Genomic DNA, 21,907 nt, shown 5'->3' with positions numbered 1-21,907 from the left:
CTATTATTCCGACATGGCAAACTTGATTTTACCTGCATTTGCTAAAAATGAAAACATAAAATCCGAATTTTATATCATACATGAAAAATTGTGAAGGCATGACATTATCATCTTGCTCATTTGAATAGGGTCTATTCATAAAGACTGGTCAAGAATGTTTTCCGAAAAATATGAAATTTCAAAATGTTATATCTTCTTATTATCCAATTTTTGTCACTTTTGGAAGGTTCTGTGAGGAATTTTTGTCTCTTTCTTCCGGAGTTATTATCATCTATTTTTTTTTTTTTTTTTGGGGGGGGGATTTCCTCTTTAAACTTTTTCAATAGAGCCCCCCTTTGCGTAATACATATACAAACGTGTATAGGGTCTAACCACTAGGACTAAGCCTTGTTTTGTTTTGTTTGTTTGTTTGTCTGTTTTGGGGGTCTTTTTTTTTTTCTTGTTATCTGATTAAACCCGGAAGTGGCATAGGAAAAGTGCGGTTAAGGCTTTTCTTCTTCTTCTTCTTCTTCTTCTTCTTCTTCTTCTTCTTCTTCTTCTCTCAGCTGATTTAACCTGGAAGTGCACGGCATGGCACCAGAAATACAAACTGGCCCCACAGCGTCGGCCCTGTAGCAAACTTGGAGTTGTAGACATTCAATCTGTTATGATACAATTTCAATTATAGACAGAGACCTTTCTGTCATATCACCAGTCCTTCTGCTTGGTAAGCATGAGCAAGGAACCTCCTTGGAATGGCATCATCGCAGCACTGTGATACAGTGGACTCCCGTTATAATGACGTCCTCGGAACCGGCAGTTTTCTTTCGTTATATCGAAATTTCGTTATAATTGAACAAATAAACAATAAAAAAAAAACACACAGAGTGGATAACATTGCGGCTCAAATATCAAAGTTACTTCGTTGTATCCGGAATTTCGTTATACATGTGTAACCTACGTGTTCATATAACGGGAGTACACTGTATTAGATTAGGCCTACTTTTGGTAGTTTAGAGCCCGGCGCTCTAAATGGTTTGTATTTGGAGAAGAGAAAACGTCGGCCTTATGCCAAAAGGGCCTTAAACGACTTCCACTGTATATGCCAAAAGGCCCTTAACGCTATAGATTTTGCTACACTACTGTGTAGTGCCATATGTTATCAGTTAGCACAGCGCCCCCAACATTGATTACAAGATAAGCTGGAGAGAGAGCCTAGCTACAAGCTGCCTGACTGATTCTGATTGTGAAGGCAATCAATTATTTCAGTCTCTTTTGTTTCCATTTGAAATTTTCTTATGAAATTCGTACTGTATTAGCTGACTTCTCGCTGTCTGAGATTTCCGGTTTGATGAAAAATGGCGCGTTATCACTCGTTATTAGCTGCTGCATCACGTGTGCAACGGATCGTACGCCACCATTCATGTCCTCCGAAGCTCCGGCGTAGATGTCGACCTATCTGTCCCTCCAGAGCAGCGAGAACCTCGTGGTAAGCATGGCATCCACTGTGGGCATTGCATTAGCAGGGCAATCCTGGGGTTTTAGGGGGCTAAGTTAGGCTTCTAACTTCAGCACAGCCCCTAACCTAACCCTAACCCTAATCCTAAGCTTCAACCCTATTCAAAAGTCACCTAGATTTAATCAGTAAGGACACAGGTATTTATTGGTAACATAGAAATATAAATTTAGAATCTATCCTCAGAATCAATTTTTGTGGGCCCAAGTTTTAAATCCTCTTAATACAGGTCTTATGTTATTGAATCTGAATCTTTTTATGGAACCGAATAAAATTGAACATATTTCACTTGTTGCATAGTACCAGGGCAGGGCAAGAACGGATATATAATCTGTCTTGGTCAGATCTAACCGCAATTACGTTGCAACAGCGACCCAACACAACATGGTGTATTAACTTAACCAACTAACCGTTAGATAGAGTTAGATAGTTATTATTATGTTCCATACTAAGAATCTTGCTATAGTATAGGATTAGTCAAGAGCTGATCACGTGATAAAGCGTAGTTTTGCCCATCACATCACCTGAGAAGAAAAGTTCGTTACACTCTAGGATGATAGTCATTTTGTTTCGCTGATCTCTTAGTCTTAGTCCACACAGTCCTGTTAAACGCATGATATAACTTAAATTTTGAGTATGTGCGAAATAAAAGTGCGTTGCACTGTGGTCTATCATTTGACCTGGGTCAAGTGAATGACTCACTTGGAGATTATTCTAATGCAGAGGTAGAATTTAGAAATCATATGAGTGGTCATTCTCATGGACTTATACCACCTCCATGTTATATCTCCGAGTATGCAAGATAGAATCTAGCTGTTGTGTTTTTGTGTGATTATCTGTTTATCCTGTAGGCTGTGTAGTTGAGATTAAAATAGAATGCAAAAATGAATGATGGAAACTGCTATAAGTTCTTTCTGTTCATCATCAAGTAAACTTCAGTGAAACAACCAAAAGCAATAAGAACATAAGATAAGGGAAATTATTGAGAATATGCTGTATGGCATCAATATTTACAAGGTTAAAAAAAAAATGCCTCTCGCACTCTGGGTTTTGGAATCATCGACTATAGTCATATAGAATAATATTACTGTACCTGTAGTATCAAAATTGACCTGTGGATCGCCTCATGCATAGTTATTGATTTGGTTGTAGTTGGTCAGTAAGTAATTTTTGTTTTCCTCCTTTCATTATTCTGCTACACTACAGGAAAACAATCATTCTGCTGTTGAGTATATTCATACTGGTTTGGTCAGGAATCTCTTTGATGCATTCTCTTTACTGCAAAGGCAATGGACGTTTCTTAGAAAGGTACATTAATCACATACTACAATGTACTTATACTATGCACAGGAGCCATAATAACATCTTAGATTCTTACTACAAATTAGAACGGGGCCTAGATTTGTATAATGAATTTATATTGTGTTGTTTTATGGTTTTACTTCACAGCTGGGCAGATTCTGAAAAATAATATATTAAAACTCAATACAAATGGCCTTTCCTAACCTGTCTAGCTAATGAAAACAAAGTACACACTCTGGAAAGTGATTTACTGAGAAAAGATATTTTAAAGTTTTGGGTTTATTCAAGTGCTTTGATCTCACAATGCTGTGTTCTCTGCAATGAATGAGACATAAAACAGGATGTAAAACTCCTTTGCACTCTACAATGAAGGGATCATCAGATTAAGCTGCAATTAGGCACTTTACTACACAACATAGCTCTCTCTATTCATTACAGGTACTACTAGTACTCCTGACTTTCAGAGTATCAGCAGCAGCATCCTTTCAAAAGTTTTTAGAATATAAAATGAAGAGCATGTCAGGGGTTTTTAAGAAATGAAAAAGGGTCTCTGAGACATACATAATCACCCTATTCTACAATGATTAAGTGTTCTAGAAAATTTGAAGAAAAAACTCCCACAATATCCCACCTGTGTTAGGATCTATTGCTTTAGAATCATGTTCAAAATTGCACTTTCCAAAAATGTTTTTAAAAACCCACTAAATATTGACTAGGTTGACCCATTTCAACTATTTTGAGTCCTTGCGTAAAATCAGGTCTTGCAACTTTTTGTTGGTTTTTTGTAATGTACGGTCACATATCATAATTTGTTCAGATGTCGAAATGCATATTGCATCTAGATGTTTGTGCATAGTCTGTTACTTTTGTGATTCTTTCTGTGTAAGCATGTCAAACTGTACAGCCTGAATTACGCAGAAACAAAATGTTGGCCCTACTGCAAAAAAAAAAAAGCAAAACAAAAATAAACAACAAGACAAAACATGGATTGACACTTTGGCTTTGTACCATACACTTTTTTGCAGACACACCCATTCAGAAGAGGACCTGTGCTTGCAAAGAATGTTGAATGTGCACTTGTATAGGATGTATACATCAATCACATAAAATGAGACAAAATCTGTCATTTTCTGTTGAAGCAAGCAATTGCTGAATCTACTCCGATCAAGGATTCTTTTTTTTTCCATGCATAAGCACTCTCAAGAGATGAATTAAGTCCAAATGCGGATCTGCAATGCGATTTGCTTAATTTTTGACTTACATGTTACATGCAAGTGTCACTGCACAAGAATAGGCATAAAACAAACCTGTAGCCTGGTGATTTTGTTCCTGTTATTTGAAAAAAACAAGTCTTCCAATGAAAAGGAATTACCGAATTATTGCTTTGATGGCATAAAGTGTGAGGCTTGTGTAGCAAATGGGAGATACACCATTCATCCACTGGAATAACTCCTAACTCCCAAGAGTCCTAGGACACAAGTTATGAAGACCTACTGCAAGTAATCCTGGATCCAGGTGCAGGGAGGGAAAAACGTATTGACCCATTGAGGACAGGCTGATTTGGCTACAACACGCATTTCCCATAGACTCCTGCCCGAGTATACTCGGGACTTGTCCTCAACGGGTTAACACAAGCAAAGAAACTTACATGCAAAGTTCTAAGGAAACAACCAAATGATGCGAAGGTGACTGTGCAAGTGATGACAACGCAGGGGTACTGATGGGTCATGACATGAGAACCCACTGTAGAGGGTGCTATGGAGCGATGATGCTTGCGTGTGGCAGGCTCCGTTCCATGCTCCTCTACACCGATACACTGCAAGATGCTGATGCACAATACACCTTCACACCAATAACTACTCAAGACTACTAAAACGAGGAATGTTCTCGTGCATTTTAATTTTGCGAGAGCCAAGATTCACAAAATTAAAATGCACATAAAAGTTCTTGTCTACCCTTTACGCATTGAATGTTAGAGGCAACTCGCGAAAATTTTGTGCCGTGAAAAAGGCCGTTGCAAAAATATCGTGTTTTACAGTATATAAAACCATAAATTTTTATGAGAAGATAATATTCAATTTTCAGCTGTTAATTCTCTTGATTTGATTTGGCTGTCATATCATAGGTTCTGCAGCAGTGTCCCAGACTCTGAGAACTCCCTGCTCATGCAGGGAGGCCTGCCCAAGTTCCAGTCATTTGATGCCAGCCACGTTGGCCCAGGGATGCGCAAGCTTGTGACAAACTTTGAGAGAGGCTTGGGAGAGATAGAACAGTTGTACAGTGGTAAGTAGTATGTGTACAATTTGTATTTGCAGTGTAAGTACTTTGAACTCACAGAAAAGAAGACAGGTATTGGAAGTTTTGATAGTAAAATCTTCATGTGAATCTATAAGCTGCTTTGCAAGCTCATTATGTATATTTTGCAAATAAAAGCTTCAACTTACCAATTTTTGCCTGTTAATTTGTTTTTCTTTTCAGCATGTATATTTCTAGCAGTCACAGGCTTTACCCCCCCCCCCCAAAAAAAAAAAGATCAGTCGAAACTCGTGTTGTAATGATAAACCCATGTTTTGCCAAAGCATTGAATTCTGTATACGCCATATACATGTATTTAGCGAGTCTAAATTTTAGCAAATCAGAACTTCCCGACGATTTCACGAGTGGTTAAATTCGCGATCGTGGAGTCCTATACCGAATGGAGAAATGTATATGCGTATGTGACATTCATAGCGTGATCAGAGTCAATATTTGCGCATGTTTTTAATTTCGCATGTTTTTAATTTCGCGAATAGCACCTGACTCGCGAAATTCGCGAAAATAAAAACCTCACGAAATAATCGGCATATACTATACAGTAGATTAGGTGTGAAGAAAATGTGTGATTACAGGTGGCTTTGGGAAATAATGGTATAAATATCTGCTTAATTATTCACAGGACAGAAAGGCATTCCTCTGATCCTGATGGATCATGTGGGGAAGATGATGTTTTATCATGGGTATCATCTTGTTCTCCCCATCTCAGCTTACGGAGGCAGCAACCTCAACTGGCCAAAGGTGTCGGACCCCCTGGAGAGACTGGGTGCGCCCCTGGAGTTTGGCTGGGGTATGATCAGCCACCTCAACGGGGTACGGAACAGCCCCGCCCTGCGTGAAGCCTACCAGGCCGCCCAACCAGCAGTCATCATGGTCAGCAGCAAACTCTCCCAGAGCCTGCCCGTCTACAATGCCATGAAGGTATTAAGTGGTGCTTCTGCAGGGGGGGATCCAGGAATTCTGTAAAGGGGGGGGGGGCAACTAATATTTCTGGTGCCACTTCCGGGTTTCATTTCATTTTTTCTTTTTATTTCTTTTGTTTTTAACGAAAAATAAAGGGGGGGGGCGTGCGCCGGTTGCGCCCCCCTCTGGATTCGCCACTGCTTCTGTGTACTGAAGACATGAGCTGTGGTCTGGTTTTCTTCGCACTACTGCGAATGTGAACAGGGCCAGAGTGAATACACACACGTACAAATTTACTCGGTCATATCATGCTATTCGTTACCATCTTTATGAATCAATTTTATTCCATTTGATATGGTTGGTTGCTTGCTGGAACATCTTGGCAAAATTAGTACATAGTGAAAATATCTGTATGCCTTGATTATGAGTTACTGTAAAGCAAGAAATTTTTGCGGCGTGACATGTTTGCAAATTACTGCTGGCGTTCAATGCATATTGTGTAAACAAGAACTTTCACATGCATTTTTCTTTTGCAAATCTTAGATCTTGTCAAATTCACAAAATTAAAATGCACCAAAAAAAAAGGAGAGAACTAATAGTCTACAGGCTCTATGGAGAGGTAAAAAGAACACAGAATTTTTTGTTTTTGAAGTGTATTTCTTTCAACAATGGAGTATGACTGTAATCCTTGTGGCTTGAATCTTACAGGGCCTACTCTTGACCGCTGACGATGTGAAACTCGACAGACCCCAGCAGCGGATCCTAGCTTCAGCTGTGCGCCAGGCCAAACACGGAGGGGTGGAGTTGACGGGCAAGGACAAGGATCGCTTCAATGATATTCAGCTGCAGCTGGGAAAACTCGCCAATGACTTCAGGTGCAATGACATGTTTCTAATGTCTGTCCCACCTTGGCCTCTAATCTAGGCGGAGGATGCAGCTATTGTCTGTGCTGTTTCGCTGAACGTCTGATGCGGCGAGACTATTGTCTTTGCTAAGCAATACGTCTGACGTGGCAAGACTAACAGTGGATGGGTGCGAAGCATCCACTGCCTATAACTGCTCATCTTGCTTTAGTCATTGTTTTCTTGTTATCAACTATGAATCGATGGCAGTTTTCGTATGAAAAACTGCCACCAATTTATAGTCAACATAGAAAACAACGACATAAGCAAGACGAGTGAGCATGGGTGGTGGATACTTCCACTGTTCGTAGTCCTGCAGCATAAGACGTTTAGTGTTACAGCAGAGACAGTACCTACATCCTCAGCCTAGATTATAGGCTAGCCCTACCTCTGCCTCTTGCTATCCCCTTTTCTTCTTCTCCCCCTTCTCTTCCCCTCTCACTCTCTTCCCCCTCCCCTTCTTCCAAGAATTTCTATCAGACAAGAATATTCACTGTGCTGATTCATGTTCCATATCAAATGCTATTATGGTTATGAATATAGTTTGCCTGGTCTTTTTTCAAAAGAAATCAGACAGTGACTTTTAAAAAAATATTGCCTACTTCTTTCTTTGTAATTTTGCTTAGTTATGTCTCTCCACATACCTGTAAAACCAGAAATATTGGCGGCATGAAACTTTCATGAATTAGAGCCGACCGCCCTTTTTTGTGGCATGAAACTTCTGTGAATTGCCATTAGCATTCAGTGCATCTTGTAAACAAAACCTTTTGGGTGCATTTTACTGTCACATTTCGTGGTTCGCAAAATTCACAAAAATGTCATGTTCACGAAAACTTCTGGTTTTGCAGTAATGCCACAATACCTCCACAGGACCAAAGAGTTTTGCAATAATGTCATCAACCAATGTAACCAAAGTTTATTATCACAAGGTCTCAAGTTAACCTGTGCCCTACAATATGCTGAAATCTCCTTTCACTTGTGAGCGTCTTGTACCTGTGTGCGTGTGTGTGTGTGTGTTTTTGTACCTTTACATTTATTCTATTGTAAGTTCAATGTATTGAATGGCCCACATTCCTACAAGCTTGTCTTTTACGTGGGTCCCTCTTTTCCAGTAATGCAATTATTTTGGATGATTAGTTCCATTATTATATATGCATATTTTGTTGTAGTACATTGTATGTTTTGTTTTCTTTGAATCTGTACTGATAACAATCATGTGTTATTGGAAATAAAATTTAATTTGAATTGAATTGAATTGAATTGAAAAACTTTGTACTCTACAATTTAAATTCCCATGGGTAATGGGTTAACTTAAAGAAGCACAGACTAAAAAAAATAGAAACGACATGTTGTGTAGAATGTATCCAACAGCCATTAATATTTATTAAATTCTGGTGTTTTATTGTGTGCATTGCAGCAACAATGTCTTGGATTCCACCAAAGCCTTCTCCATGGATCTGAGGAGCAAGGATGATGTTGATGGTCTGCCCGCATCACTCCTCCAGCTGATGGCGTCATCCGCATCACCAGAGGCCAAGGAGTAGGTTTGCCTCACTTCCAAGGAAATTACCTGACCCCAGCCCTGCACAAACATTATATATATGTCTCACCTCCATAAAAATCAACCTCATAAGAACACCATAAGAACCAACAACCCTACCCCATAGAGACCAGACTTGTCATTAACTTAGTGAAGATTTCCCTTCCACCTATCTTGGGAACAAACCCTCTCCCTCTGTAGGCATGCTGTCTACACCATATATTTTGCAAGGTTTTTAATTTTAGGATAGCAAGATGGGTGCACTTCGCAAATTTGACAACACTAGAAAGTATCAACACTGATCCTGACACGAGTGTGACATGCAAGCGTACATTTCTTCATGTATTACTTATACAGTTCAACCTCGATTATCTGGCCTCCTTTTATCCGGAAATCTCTATTATCCGGACGTGTTCACGCAGTGAAGGACTTTTTTTTTCATCCAAAAAATGAGAAAAAACAGTGACTTTAAACTCAATTAAAATTTCTACAAAACTCACATGATTTACCTACAATATTTCCGACAGAACTAACATAAATTCACACCACATTATCATCGTAAAAGTAAGCAGTCGTACAATTTTGCACAGGCTAGCATAGATTACACCACTGTTGCGGGGTACGCTACCTGCCTAGCTGCCAGTGCACTGGGATGGCAGCTTGGACGGCAGCTATATACATTAACATTGTGTCTCCCATATCCGGCCAATTCGCTTATCTGGATGAGCGCTGGTCCCGACATGGCCGGATAATCGAGGTCGAACTGTACTACAGGATCACAAATTTAACCACTTGTCGCAAAATTGTTGGTAAGTCCCAATTCATGAAAGATTAGACTCACTGAATATATAGGGTATATAGTATCATCCTACCCCACCCCCACCTGATCTAGCCAATCCCACAGCACTAGGCCTGAATGCTTAAAGCATTACCCAAAACACTCCTACTTACTCAAGTAAACTGTGCAGAAGTTACTACATTCTATCCCCACAGGTAATGCTCCACTCCTAGATAAAAACCCAACCTTCTCTTCAGGAAATAACCCTACCCTTTTACGCCATACCCACATAACTAGCCACCTAACCCCTGAAGGAGCTGTGCATCTCACACCCTTCTTAGTACAGTATAGGTTGTGGTGTTTGTGATTCTAGGTGAAAACATTTTGGATTCAAAATGCTTATGGCAGGAAAACTCACAAAATTATGTTATTTTTCATGGAAAATCAAGATATAACTCACTTTGACCCTACTGCCAGAAAATTAGAATACTTCAGTGTATATGACAAGAACAAAGTACAGCTATTAGTAAAGACTTTTTTAGGGGGGTAGTTTTAGGCATTGCTTTAAACAAGAAGATAATAACTTGGCAACAGAAATTTTGCAGTTGTTAACAAGATGTAGCTTAGATTCTTCATCTGGAATGAGATCATTGTCCTTTACATATACAATTAATATGTAGGCCTTTTTTTGTGTGTGTTCATCATGTTGCAATAACTGCTTGTGTTGATCCTATTTTCCAGAGTTGATCCAGAAAGGGGACCCTGGAAGGTAACACTGGACTTCCCCTGTTTTGAGCCGTTCATGAAGCACAGTAGACGGCCCGACCTGAGGGAGGTGGTCTACAAGGCTTACATCACAAGGGCTTCCAGTGGTAACCATGACAACACAGGCATCATTGAAGAGATACGAACATTGAGGTATTTCATGTGTCGCCTGTCTTCATCAGAATAAAGTATGAAGCTAATCAGCAAGTTTGTAGTTTGAAAATTAACCTGACGTTAAGATATTTTGCATTGAAGAAAATTACCCATATATTTGACAAGTTCGCAAATTAACCACCTAATTAGCTCACTTATTTTTCGTCTCTCTTCAATTAAGCAGAATCATGCTCGACAGGAAGTTCTTATTTCCAGTAGGACCTGGAGCTTCAATGGCATTTTTCATAGGAAAACCAATTCACTCAATCTGAAAATGCATCTGTTTTGGGATAATTTCTTATGACCAGAATACTGATAGGCTTATGGAATTCGTGCAGTTTTGTAATGTGTGGCTCTGTTTCCCTGACTGCAAGATCGATAGCAACTTGAAATGTTACTCTGATAATAGCAAGCCTGAGACTTACTAAGCCTTTGATTTCAAAAGTTTGATCAATGGATATCATAAATAAACTGTTTAAATAAAAGTATCCTGTCAATTGTTTATCTCACATATTTCTTCACTGTCTGAATCTCGGTGAATTGCAGATCCTTACACAGTAGTCTTTATTTTTTCCCCCTTCATTCAAAAGACTGCAAGAATTTCAGCAAGTCTAAGGTTGAACACTTCCTGGTGGGAATGGTTGCATACTATGTAGAAGATATTGTCAGTATTGTGGCATTTTTTTGTGTGTGCAAAGTCAAGCCATGTATTTCATTTATATCTCTTGTTTTTTTGTTTATTTTACAAATGCTTTAGTTGTTTGTGCTTATTTTGTTTTTATTGTTATTTCTTTTCTATTATTTATTCCCCTTTCAGACAGGAGTTATCTGCCTTGCTAGGGTACAAGGACTTTGCTGCCCTGTCTCTGGAATCCAAAATGGCAGGGGAGGCAGGAAACGTGTGGAGACTCATCCATGATCTCCGAGATAAGAGCAAAGAAGCTGCCAGGAGGTATGTTACAACTCTTTGAGTTTTTGTACATCCTTGGTTCATAGAATATTAATATTTTGCTATCTTCACTGAAAAGGCCTCATGCACAGGGGAGTCGCATTCATTTTTTTTAACATCCTGGGGAGTACATAGAGGAAGAAAAAGTGTCTGAATAAATTCTGTAAGAGCCACATTGCTCTCTCCTGTAGAGAGGATACAGTGAGAGCACTGTCAAATTGCTTTTGGCTGGCAATAGCCAGTTAGGTGTTCTCTGAAGGTTTTTATGCCGAGAGGCTCTAGCTCTGTTGCTTTGCAATGCAATGCATAGATTTCTTTCTTAGATGAGTGTGATGCTTAAAAAGGACCCAACCATTCGATGTTTCACCAAAATACAGTGGACTCCCGTTATAACATAAGTCCTCGGGACCAACAGTTTTCTTTTGTTATATCGACATTTCGTTATAACCGAACAAATAAACGATAAAAAACAGAGCAGATAATGTTGCAGACTGAATTTTCATTTCATTGTAACCAGAATTTTGTTATAACTGTGTTCATGTACATATAACAATTCTGTGAATATTGTAAATACGTTATATTATAATCTATGTCATTGAAAGGACTTGCCTCGACTAGCCTGCGCGCTATTGCCAGTTCTTTTTTGCCAAACTATATCTTACCTATTAATTGTTGTGACTTTGTTGACGATGTTTGTTTGTTTGTTTGGTAAATAAAAATCTCATTTCATTTCATTTCATTATAATGGAAGTGCACTGTATTAGAGTGTTTGTCCAACTTCAAGTGAGGAGGTCCCTTTTGTCACAATAATCCGTGAAAGAATCTACCTGGAGCATTGCAAATCTAAGGAGCCAAAAGCCAGTTGGTTCCGCTTTCAGAGATGACAGCACATACCTTTATAGGGCAGAACATTATTATAACATGTATTGAAGACTGCTAGCACATTCTCAAGAGTATCATATTATACATACGAGTTAAAGAAATGACCGTGTGGGTGGGTTATGCAGTCATACTCACTGATAGCCAAGCATTTGAGATAAGAACTCTGTGTAGCACTTCATTCATTTCTCATCCCCAGAGAACTGGACCAGCTTCAGTCCTATGCTGCCTCCCAAGGGTTCTCTGGAGACCTCAGCTTGTGGGACGTGTCTTTCTGGTCCGAGCGACAGAGGGAACACCTCTTTAGGTACTTTCTGGATGCTGGACTGTCTGGACATCATGGATGTCTACGATTACTGCTTAAATGAGTATAATTTATGTCTCCCCTCAACAACAACAACAACAAAAAAGTCTATTTGATAGAGTCACCAAACAATTCTTAAAATTTGTTTGTTAATTTCTCCAGACCATGTTCACTGATATGAAATTTGTCCCATGTTATTTATTTATTTTTTAAAAGCTACCAAAGAAGAGGCAAAAAGCTGGTCACTAGATACACACAGCTGTGATATTGTAATGCATTGAAGTACAAATTGTATGTAAAAGATTAATAGTCACTAAAAAAGTTATAGAACACCATCAATACATGCTTCATGAATTACACACACACACACACAGACACACACACCCACACACACACACACACACACACACACACACACACACACACACACACACACCACACACACACACACACACACACACACACACAATTGCCCTAATACACATTTGAACAAGTGATAGTTTACATTGCAAAGTTATGATTTTGGCAAAGTAGGACAGTTTTTTTGTCATTTTCAATGACCGTGCATAAACTGTTTTCTAGTTTTTTCTTATGACTCACAGTATGCTGAGCAGAGATTAGATATATTTGTTTATTGTTATTAATATATCTTTTTGAAGTGTGTACCTTGTATTTTTGGTAATGTTGGTCTGTCATATTCATTTATTTTTTTCACCACCAGCTTCAATGATGAAGATTTGCGACCATACTTCCCTCTTCCCAAGGTCATGGAGGGACTCTTCAACCTGACATCATTCCTCTTCTCTGTCAAGATACAGGTGAATCAGCGGGCTTCAGACTTACAAATACTGTAAACACTCTATATTTAGTGAGTCTAATTTTTTGTGAATCGGGACTTCCGAACAATTTCGCGAGTGGTTAAATTCGTGATTGTGGAGTACAGGACTAACTGGAGAATGTATGTGTGCACTTCACATTCATGTCTGGATCAGAGTTAATATTTTTTGCATGTGTTTTTAATTATGCGAATAGCACCCAACTCCCGAAATTAGTAAAAAATAAAAACCTCGCAAAATATTTGGCATATACAGTAACTAGTTTGTCACCTTTTTTTTTAATGCATTTCTGAATACGCTTAGTCTGAAAGTGTACAGACATTGAAATTAGTCTCACAACTGCAACTTGCATGTAACAGCCGTGTCCCTAACTTTGTGGCTTGTCAATCAAATGTGCAACTCTCAATGGAATTACTTGCAAGAGTATGTACATGCATGTCTGCCGCGAGAAATGAAGCTTGCACATACGTAGTACAGAGTAGCTGTCACACTTGGAATTAATTCTCCAGCACATTTTTCCCCTACAGGCAGCTGATGGTGAGGCTGAAACATGGCATGAGGATGTGAGATTCTACAAGATTTTCAACAAAGAAGGTAGAAGGCATCACATTTGCATTAAGTTACTCTGTTTTGTTCACTATGCCATTGCCTAAGAATAGGTTTCCATAGACAGTAGGTTATGTCATTAGTTAATTGCATCAGAAACAAAAGCACATTGCAGCACCATTGTACTTGTACCGTGAGGATAAGTTGAAAAATTGAGGGCTGAGATTTTCCATCAAGTCTGCTGTAATTTGAAACAGGTACATGTATGTCAATGCTGAAATGATATTAGATATGATTTCATGATACTTATGATTATAATAATGTTACTACTACTACTTAGAACAATAATAACAACAAGAACAAGATGAAAGTATCCTTTGTTTACAGCTGATAGTGCCATTCAGTTTCTATTGTCTCATGTTATGAAATAGATGCCAATGTGTACCAAATTTCTCAAACTTTTCATCCAGGAGAGCACATGGCCTCCTTCTACTTGGACCCGTACTCCAGACCAGCCGAGAAGAGGGGCGGGGCGTGGATGGGACAGTGCCAAGGTAGGTGTCACCCGTTTCCTCACATATACTCTCAGCATTCGAGGGTAGAAAACCCCCAGTGTGCCCCCCAAATCTGATAACACAGGTGAAATTGCTTGGTCAGTTTGCTGAGTACCCCAACTCTTCAAGCACATATGTGCTATCAATGGATAAGGAAAAGTAAAACATATCATGCCTGGAACGTACAAGTCCTTATTTCCTTATCTTTATCTTATGTGTATATTTCTATTTCTCTCTCAATCATAGTATGCCATAAATGTCTTGTATCTTGCCTTCTCAATCAGCTCCCTTTCTTAGATGTCATATACCTCTCTCTGTGTTATCCGTGCTTTTAGACTGGTCATCCAAAACATCCATTGCCCTCCCCAGCCCCTCTTTCCATCTGTGGTCTTTCCTGTAAATTTTTCTGGTCACATCATGGATGAGAGCTGTTTACATGTAAAGAGATTTTAAAAAGAAATAATGATAGTGAATGTGAACATTTTCACATTTCATTTCTCTCATGCTCCATTTTGTATTATACATGCAGAAGGTATTGAAAAAAAAATGATTGTGAATAGAAAAATTGATGCTGAAGTATCATATCCCCTGCTTTACACTATCTACGATAGGAAGGAGTGAACTGCTGGGAACCAAGCCAGTGGCATACCTCGTTTGCAACCAGACCCCACCCCAGAAGGACCGACCCTCCCTCATGACATTCAGGGAGGTGGAAACTTTGTTCCATGAGGTGAGTGAAGGGAGCGACATCACAACTAAATCACTAGATCATTGAATCATTCCCCTAAATCAGCATTTCACTCCAGTTAATTTTGTTGAAGAGCCACTCCAGTTGGTTTTGTTGAAGAGATTAAAATCAAACAAATGGAGTAGTTGAAGTTTCATGAGAATCCAACATAATAAAAAAAAAAAAAATGTGGAATTTTTTAGATTTGCATGCCCTTAATTATCTGCACTAATTTTCTTCTTTGATAAATGATAATGAAACAAAACACAAATTTTATTCTTTGCATGAGATTATTGCAGGACTGTAAGTGCCTCGTGGTGATGAAGGGAAAACATAATTATAGAAATATTATAGTGTGTTGGGTTTTTTTTCATAAATGTATGGAGACTTGTAAGCTTGTAAGGCAATGACACAATCAATTCATCCAAATTGCTTAATCTTATACAGTATACATCAAAACACAGAAAGAGAGAAGTCACTAAATTTACAAAATCAAGTTTTCTGATGATTAGTTCAAAATCACTGTTATTGATTAATGAAATGTCCATTTGAATTCTCATAAATTTGAGCTAAATCTGCACTTCCAAACCTTTTTCAACTGGAGGCCCACTTTGTCTCCTACGAATGCCTTTGAGGCCCAGTAAGATCAAATACGAATCTTTTCTTACTTTCATTTTTGGCCAACATCATGCCCCCCTGAGAGAGCTTTATGACCCACTGGTTGAGAAGCTTTGATCTAGATGATGTCTTGTAGTTGGAAAATGACCTCGCTTGGGTCAGGATTTATTTCTCTCTCCCTCTCTTGCTCTCTCTCTCAATTTAAAGTTTGGTCACGGCCTTCAGCACATGCTGACCCGCGTTCCCTACGCATCTGCAGCGGGCATCAACAACGTGGAGTGGGACGCTGTGGAGCTGCCGTCCCAGTTCATGGAGAATTGGCTGTATGACCCCCAGACCATCGGGGTGGTCAGTGGTCACTATCAGACTGGGGAGAGACTCCCAGAGAACTTGTTCCAGCAGGTCCTGAAAGGTATTGGCTTTTAGTGGATAGTGTTGATGTCAGTTGATACCAATTGAACAGTAATAATTTGTTGTTATAGAACAGGTTGAGAAAATTCTGTGATATCATTGGTCGAGAGCTGTGTGCTGATTTTGTGTTGATATTAAATGATAATCAATCATTTCCTTGTGATGATGTTATGATTTACTATAATGTGGCATCATACCAATAATTGATTGAAGTTCATGAATCAGTTGCCATGTACACAGTGACCCCAACTATATTTGAGTAAAACAAAAGGAAGTTGAGAAGGAACTTGTGTTAAATTCTACCACTATTCTTTCCGCTGTCTCCAGCTCGTAAGTACATGGCAGGATCCCACATGCTGAGGCAGCTTTATTTCTCTGCCCTTGACCTTGAGCTCCACACAAGGTAAGCATCCCTTTCGGCATCTTTGTTAGATCCAGTCCAAACAATGCATATTATGACATGAAGTCATTCTTTGCTATGATGTGGCAAGTAGGCCCATATATCAGTTGGTTATTTCAGATTATGTAAATTATATGATGTGAAAGGTTGGCTATATTACAGGATACTGAAATATGTGAGATGAGAGTGTTTATGCTCACAGAAAATGGCACAAACAGGAGAACTGGATGTTATCGTTTTGTTTCCCCTGAGCACAAAAAGACACGCATTTCCAAAGTGTGAGTAAAAACACAATTTTGTGATTTGAAACAACAGTGCACTCCAGTTATAAAAAATGGAGTTATGACGAACAGGATTATAAGGAAATTCCGGTTACAACGAAATGAAAATTCAGGCCGTAGCATTATTGGCTCTATGTTTTTTTATTGTTGATTTGTTCGGTTATAACGAAATTTCGGTATAACGAAAGGAAACTGCCGGTCCCGAGGACTTCGTTATAACGGGAGTCCACTGTAGTAGATCACTAATTATAAGCAAGGTAACTCTTTGAAGTTGAAAAACAAATTTGACTTGTAAGAAGAAAGTCAAAGACTGGGATGGAGAGACAAAGGAAAGATAATGCAAACAATGACTGATTCCTTGTTCAAGACCATATATGGTTGCTTTACCTTTCATTCAGTCTTTTGTTCAAAAGTTTGTACATTTTCATTTTATGATGAGTGTCTGAATGTGAGAACCCCCACGCATCAAACGACACTTGCTCAAACAAAAACCCCTCTCAAGTATAGGAATGGACAAAAATGCTGGTGGGTGTGGCCTGTATGTACTTAATTGTTGCACTGTCAGCAGCTGTGATGGAAACTGTTGTCATATTGTGTTTATTTGGCAGCTCAGAGCCGTGGCTGGATGTGATGTCGAGAATAGCAGATGAATACACAATCCTCAAACCACTTCAGGTACGTTTAAGCACACATAAAACACAGCTACAAGTAGTAGTTGGAATGAGCCAGTGGAACAGCTTGTGCATTTCAGATTAAAGGGACTGTACAGTACTGGTTGAGGTGGTGATACATGTTTTGAACATTCCTAAGTGAGATAATGAAAAGCCTCTTCTGAAATATGAAAGAGCATGTAATTTTAAGAAGGATTCACCGTTTATTTGATGAAAATTGGTTTTTAAATGGCTGAGATATCCCAAAAAGTGCTAATGATAAAAGGCGACATGGCACAACTTTATTAGGATCTCTTTGTTTTACCTTGATTTTGGATATCTCAGCCATTTCAAAACCAATTTTCATCGAATAAGCTTTTGATACCCCTTAGAACTGCATGCTCTTTGACATCTCGTAGAGTGGTTTCTGAATATCTTGCAAAACGTTAAAAGCTAAATCCTCACCTCGACCAGAACTGTACACACCCTTTAACTCTTTGTGTGTTGCTTTCTCAAACAGCATTCTTTCAATGCAAGTGCTTAAATGTACCAAAAAACACTTTTTGTGAAACCATACATTTTGGGGATTCTGGTCAAAACAATTTTTTTTTTCTGTTGAGATGATTTCTCCACACAACATCATTGATATTTTTCTCTCATATGAGAGTGGAAGTTGAAGTTCCACGAAATATCCTGTTGACTATCAAATGTACTTTTAACAGGTGTATCTGTCTATTGATAAATACTATGTATTGGATATCAGGTCCTATATTGTCATATTTTTTGTCATCAGAAATAGAGTAGCAGGACAATACACAGAGTCATGTAAGCAGTGTTGATGACATTTTCTTTCTCTTCCTCTCTTTCTTTTTCTCACTTTATAACTCAATCTGTCACCCTCTCTCTATCTCTCATACTCTCTATCTTGATCTCTCACACTCTATATCTATCTCTCACACTGTCTATCTCTATCTCTCACACTCTGTATCTTGATCTCTCACTCTCATCTCTTATCTCTCACACTCTATATCTATTTCTCACACTCTATCTTGATCTGTCACACTCATCTCTATCTCTCACACTCATCTCTGTCTCTTACACTCTCTATCTTGATCTCTCACACTCATCTCTATCTCTCACTCAATCTCTCACACTCTATATCTATCTCTCACACTGTCTATCTGTATCTCTCACACTCTGTATCTTGATCTCTCACACTCATCTCTTATATCTCACACTCTATATCTATCTCTCACACTCTATCTTGATCTCTCACACTCATCTCTATCTCTCACTCAATCTCTCACACTCTATATCTATCTCTCACACTGTCTATCTGTATCTCTCACACTCTGTATCTTGATCTCTCACACTCATCTCTTATATCTCACACTCTATATCTATCTCTCACACTCTATCTTGATCTCTCACACTCATCTCTATCTCTCACACTCATCTCTGTTTCTTACACTCTCTATCTTGATCTCTCACACTCATCTCTATCTCTCACTCAATCTCTCACACTCTATATCTATCTCTCACACTGTCTATCTCTATCTCTCACACTCTGTATCTTGATCTCTCACACTCTATATCTATCTCTCACACTCTATCTTGATCTCTCACACTCATCTCTATCTCTCACACTCATCTCTGTCTCTTACACTCTCTATCTTGATCTCTCACACTCTATATCTATCTCTCACACTCTATATCTATCTCTCACACTCTATCTTGATCTCTCACACTCATCTCTATCTCTCACTCAATCTCTCACACTCTATATCTATCTCTCACACTGTATCTCTATCTCTCACACTCTTTCAATCCCTCACACGTTCTATCCCTATCTTTCTCAATCTCTATCTGTATCTCTCTGTTTCTTTTTTTTTTTCTCTCTCTCTACTTGTCTAATTATCTCTCTCCTCTCATATGTGTTTCTGTGTTGTGTAGGAGGATAGATTCCCATGTTCCTTCCTGCACATTTTCTCCTCTGCGTATGCTGCTGGTTACTACTCCTACAAGTGGGCAGAGGTGAGAAAAGATCAATACTCCCATGTGATGGCAGCATTACATATCTGATAATGTAATGATAATTATAATGTATAGTCTTTTTTGTAGCGTATTTCCAATAAACTGATCAATGTGCTTTACATCCAAATTCATCTCAATGACAATGTCAAATGGAATATAAGAGCTTTTTCAAATTCTTTTTAAATATCAAAACCAAGGGTGATAAGTGGAGTTGTTTGAGGTTTGATTTTGTTGTTGTTTTTCTTTCTTTTTCTTTTAATCCAAAGTTGTCCAATGACAAATAACTTCTGTTTATAAAATCTGCAAGTGTATAAAGAATTCCTTTTGTAATTCAGTGTGCTTTTATTTTATCATCAGAACACTTTAAAAGTGGTGATTTTGTTAGATAGTGCATATAGAATCTTTTTTTTTTTTTACTGATCAACCATGATGTTATGAGACAATTCTCGCTGTCATGTTTCAAATAGGAAAGGCGTACAACTCAGATACAAGTTCAACATGAAAGCTCCATGATATATGTTGTACATGTATGTTGTCAGGTAGTATTGCAATATAGTTCTACTGTAATTGTGCCTTTGTCATTTCTTCTTCGATTTATCTCCTACCTACCAGGTGATGGCTGCTGATGCCTTCAGTGCCTTTGAGGATGTTGGTCTTAGCAACAGGAAGGAGGTGGCCAACGTTGGGTTAAGGTGGGTGTGTGTTTGCCAATCTTTGATGACAAGTTTATATGTATTACAAGTTGGTTCTAAAGATTGTGCCATTAAAGGCAATTGGAATATATGTGTATATCAAGAGTTACTGTCATGAGAAATGTCAATTCTATATGTATCTAAGGTGTATTCTTCAGCTCCAAGTCTATCACTTGTGCCAGAATATTATGTAGGTCTATAAAGTATTTGCCATTACATACTTAAGCAAGAGATGCCAGTGTGAAGTTCGATTTAGTCAAGTCACATATCATATTGAACTGACAGAATACATTTTTTTCTCAATAAGTTTAGGTAACAAAAAAAAACTGTTTTGCAATGTACATATTTCTTCATTTTTCATATTTTCTTTCCTCTCTTCTTTCCTTAAAAAAAAATTGTTCTGTTCCCACCTTGCTGATTGTATTTATCTAGGCTCTGTTCATGGTGTATTTTACCATCAGATTCCGAGATACAGTACTTGGCATGGGAGGTGGAACTCACCCCTCGGATGTCTTCAGGGAGTTCAGAGGTCGCGACCCGGAAGTAAAGCCTCTATTGAGAACCTATGGCTTATCGTGATGCAGCTGAGCCTAGATATATACTTTGCAATGTGTGTATCTATCATGCCTTCGGTCACCAGGGTTGAGTTCTGCTGGCAGAATGAAACTTTGATCAAATGGACTGTCAGCTCGTATGACTTCCTGAGGAGCTGTTGTGGTTGGAGTCCCGTGGAAGCAGCAGTTTTTCCCTTGGGAAAGGAACTTTATCATCATTTTCTAATCCTTCGGATGGGACTCAAGGCTGGCGGTCCTGCAGTTGCTTGCCTACAAGCATTCACTGCTTTCTTAACCCCTTTTTTAACCCAAAAATGGCCGGGAGAGGGGGTGTTGAATCGTCCCCCTTGACATTTTCCATGACAATTCTGCCGTGCAAATTTTTTTTACTGCGCAGCTTGCTGACTTTTTACTTTCAAGTCTCACACATCTTTTTGTCATGATGATCCAGATGATAAAGCTAACTCTTGATGTATGACGACAACAGCATCAGTTTTTTTCTGTGGTCATCCCAATTATCTTTCATTAATGAGCAAATTAAGTGAATGTCAGACAATCATGATTAAGTTTTGCATCAGTTAATTTTGCTATATGTGTTAAGGACAGATTATGTGCAGATAAGTAATGCTTGATATGCTGTACATGATGTTATATGCAATCAGCATATTTTGTTGGCAATTCGTCAACCCTTTCTTCCTAGAAAAAATAAAAGGTAAGATTTAACAATTTTCATGTCAAATAAACATGATTATGTAATGCAGAATTAAATGCATTGCCAATAAACTGTGGAACTTTTCTTTCTTTAACTTGTGGCCAAGCTGAAGATTTCCATGTGGAAAGCATGTGAAATTAAACTTTTCCTGGTGTGTGCAACTGCATTTGGGCTTTACAGGGTCTTGTCTATTTCTTCTTTTACCTTATGAAGGATAACTGTTGATCTTTAAACAGGCAAACCCTTCTAAAACAACATATTACAGCTTTCTCCCTGTAAGCAAAATATATTGCATGTGACATAACACAACATTGGCTTGAACGCTTGTGACGGTGTAACAGATTTGCATGAAACGGAGGTTGTGCAGCTAATTTGAAATGATGCAATAATTTTTGTAAAAGTTCCATGCTGGAGAGTTAATGAATCCAGACCTTGGGACACTTGTATTAGATTTCCTGGGTGCTACTCTCTGATGCACAATGGTGTATAGCAGTGTTAGAATATACAGGGTGTATGTTTAAAATTCTCTTGCTTTATCATATCTAGTTTTTCTTATCATGATAAAGAATCGAGTGAATATGTATGTGACCCTGCATCACAAAACAAACA

At 38.5% G+C, this 21,907-nt stretch overlaps 1 protein-coding gene across 1 annotated transcript; it reads left to right on the top strand.

Annotated features, from left to right (window-relative positions):
- Positions 1-1,202: 1,202 nt before the first annotated feature.
- LOC139730372 (uncharacterized) lies at positions 1,203-20,611 on the top strand. Its single transcript, XM_071641237.1, has 18 exons — positions 1,203-1,468; positions 4,923-5,080; positions 5,820-6,031; positions 6,722-6,888; positions 8,333-8,455; positions 9,975-10,151; positions 10,969-11,103; positions 12,179-12,286; positions 13,005-13,101; positions 13,647-13,713; positions 14,136-14,219; positions 14,831-14,949; positions 15,772-15,976; positions 16,303-16,378; positions 17,265-17,331; positions 19,260-19,340; positions 19,953-20,032; positions 20,494-20,611. Exons 1-18 carry the CDS (start codon positions 1,338-1,340, stop codon positions 20,609-20,611), a joined length of 2,205 nt encoding a protein of 734 aa, XP_071497338.1. The 5' UTR covers positions 1,203-1,337.
- Positions 20,612-21,907: the final 1,296 nt, after the last annotated feature.

Source organism: Diadema antillarum, unplaced genomic scaffold, assembly GCF_040938485.1.
Source record: "Diadema antillarum isolate AM-2024a unplaced genomic scaffold, OU_Dant_1.0 seq00000304_RagTag, whole genome shotgun sequence".
Taxonomy (NCBI): Eukaryota; Metazoa; Echinodermata; class Echinoidea; order Diadematoida; family Diadematidae; genus Diadema; species Diadema antillarum.
The sequence above is the reverse complement of the archived record's forward strand: the minus strand, read 5'-3'. Positions and strand labels throughout refer to the sequence as shown.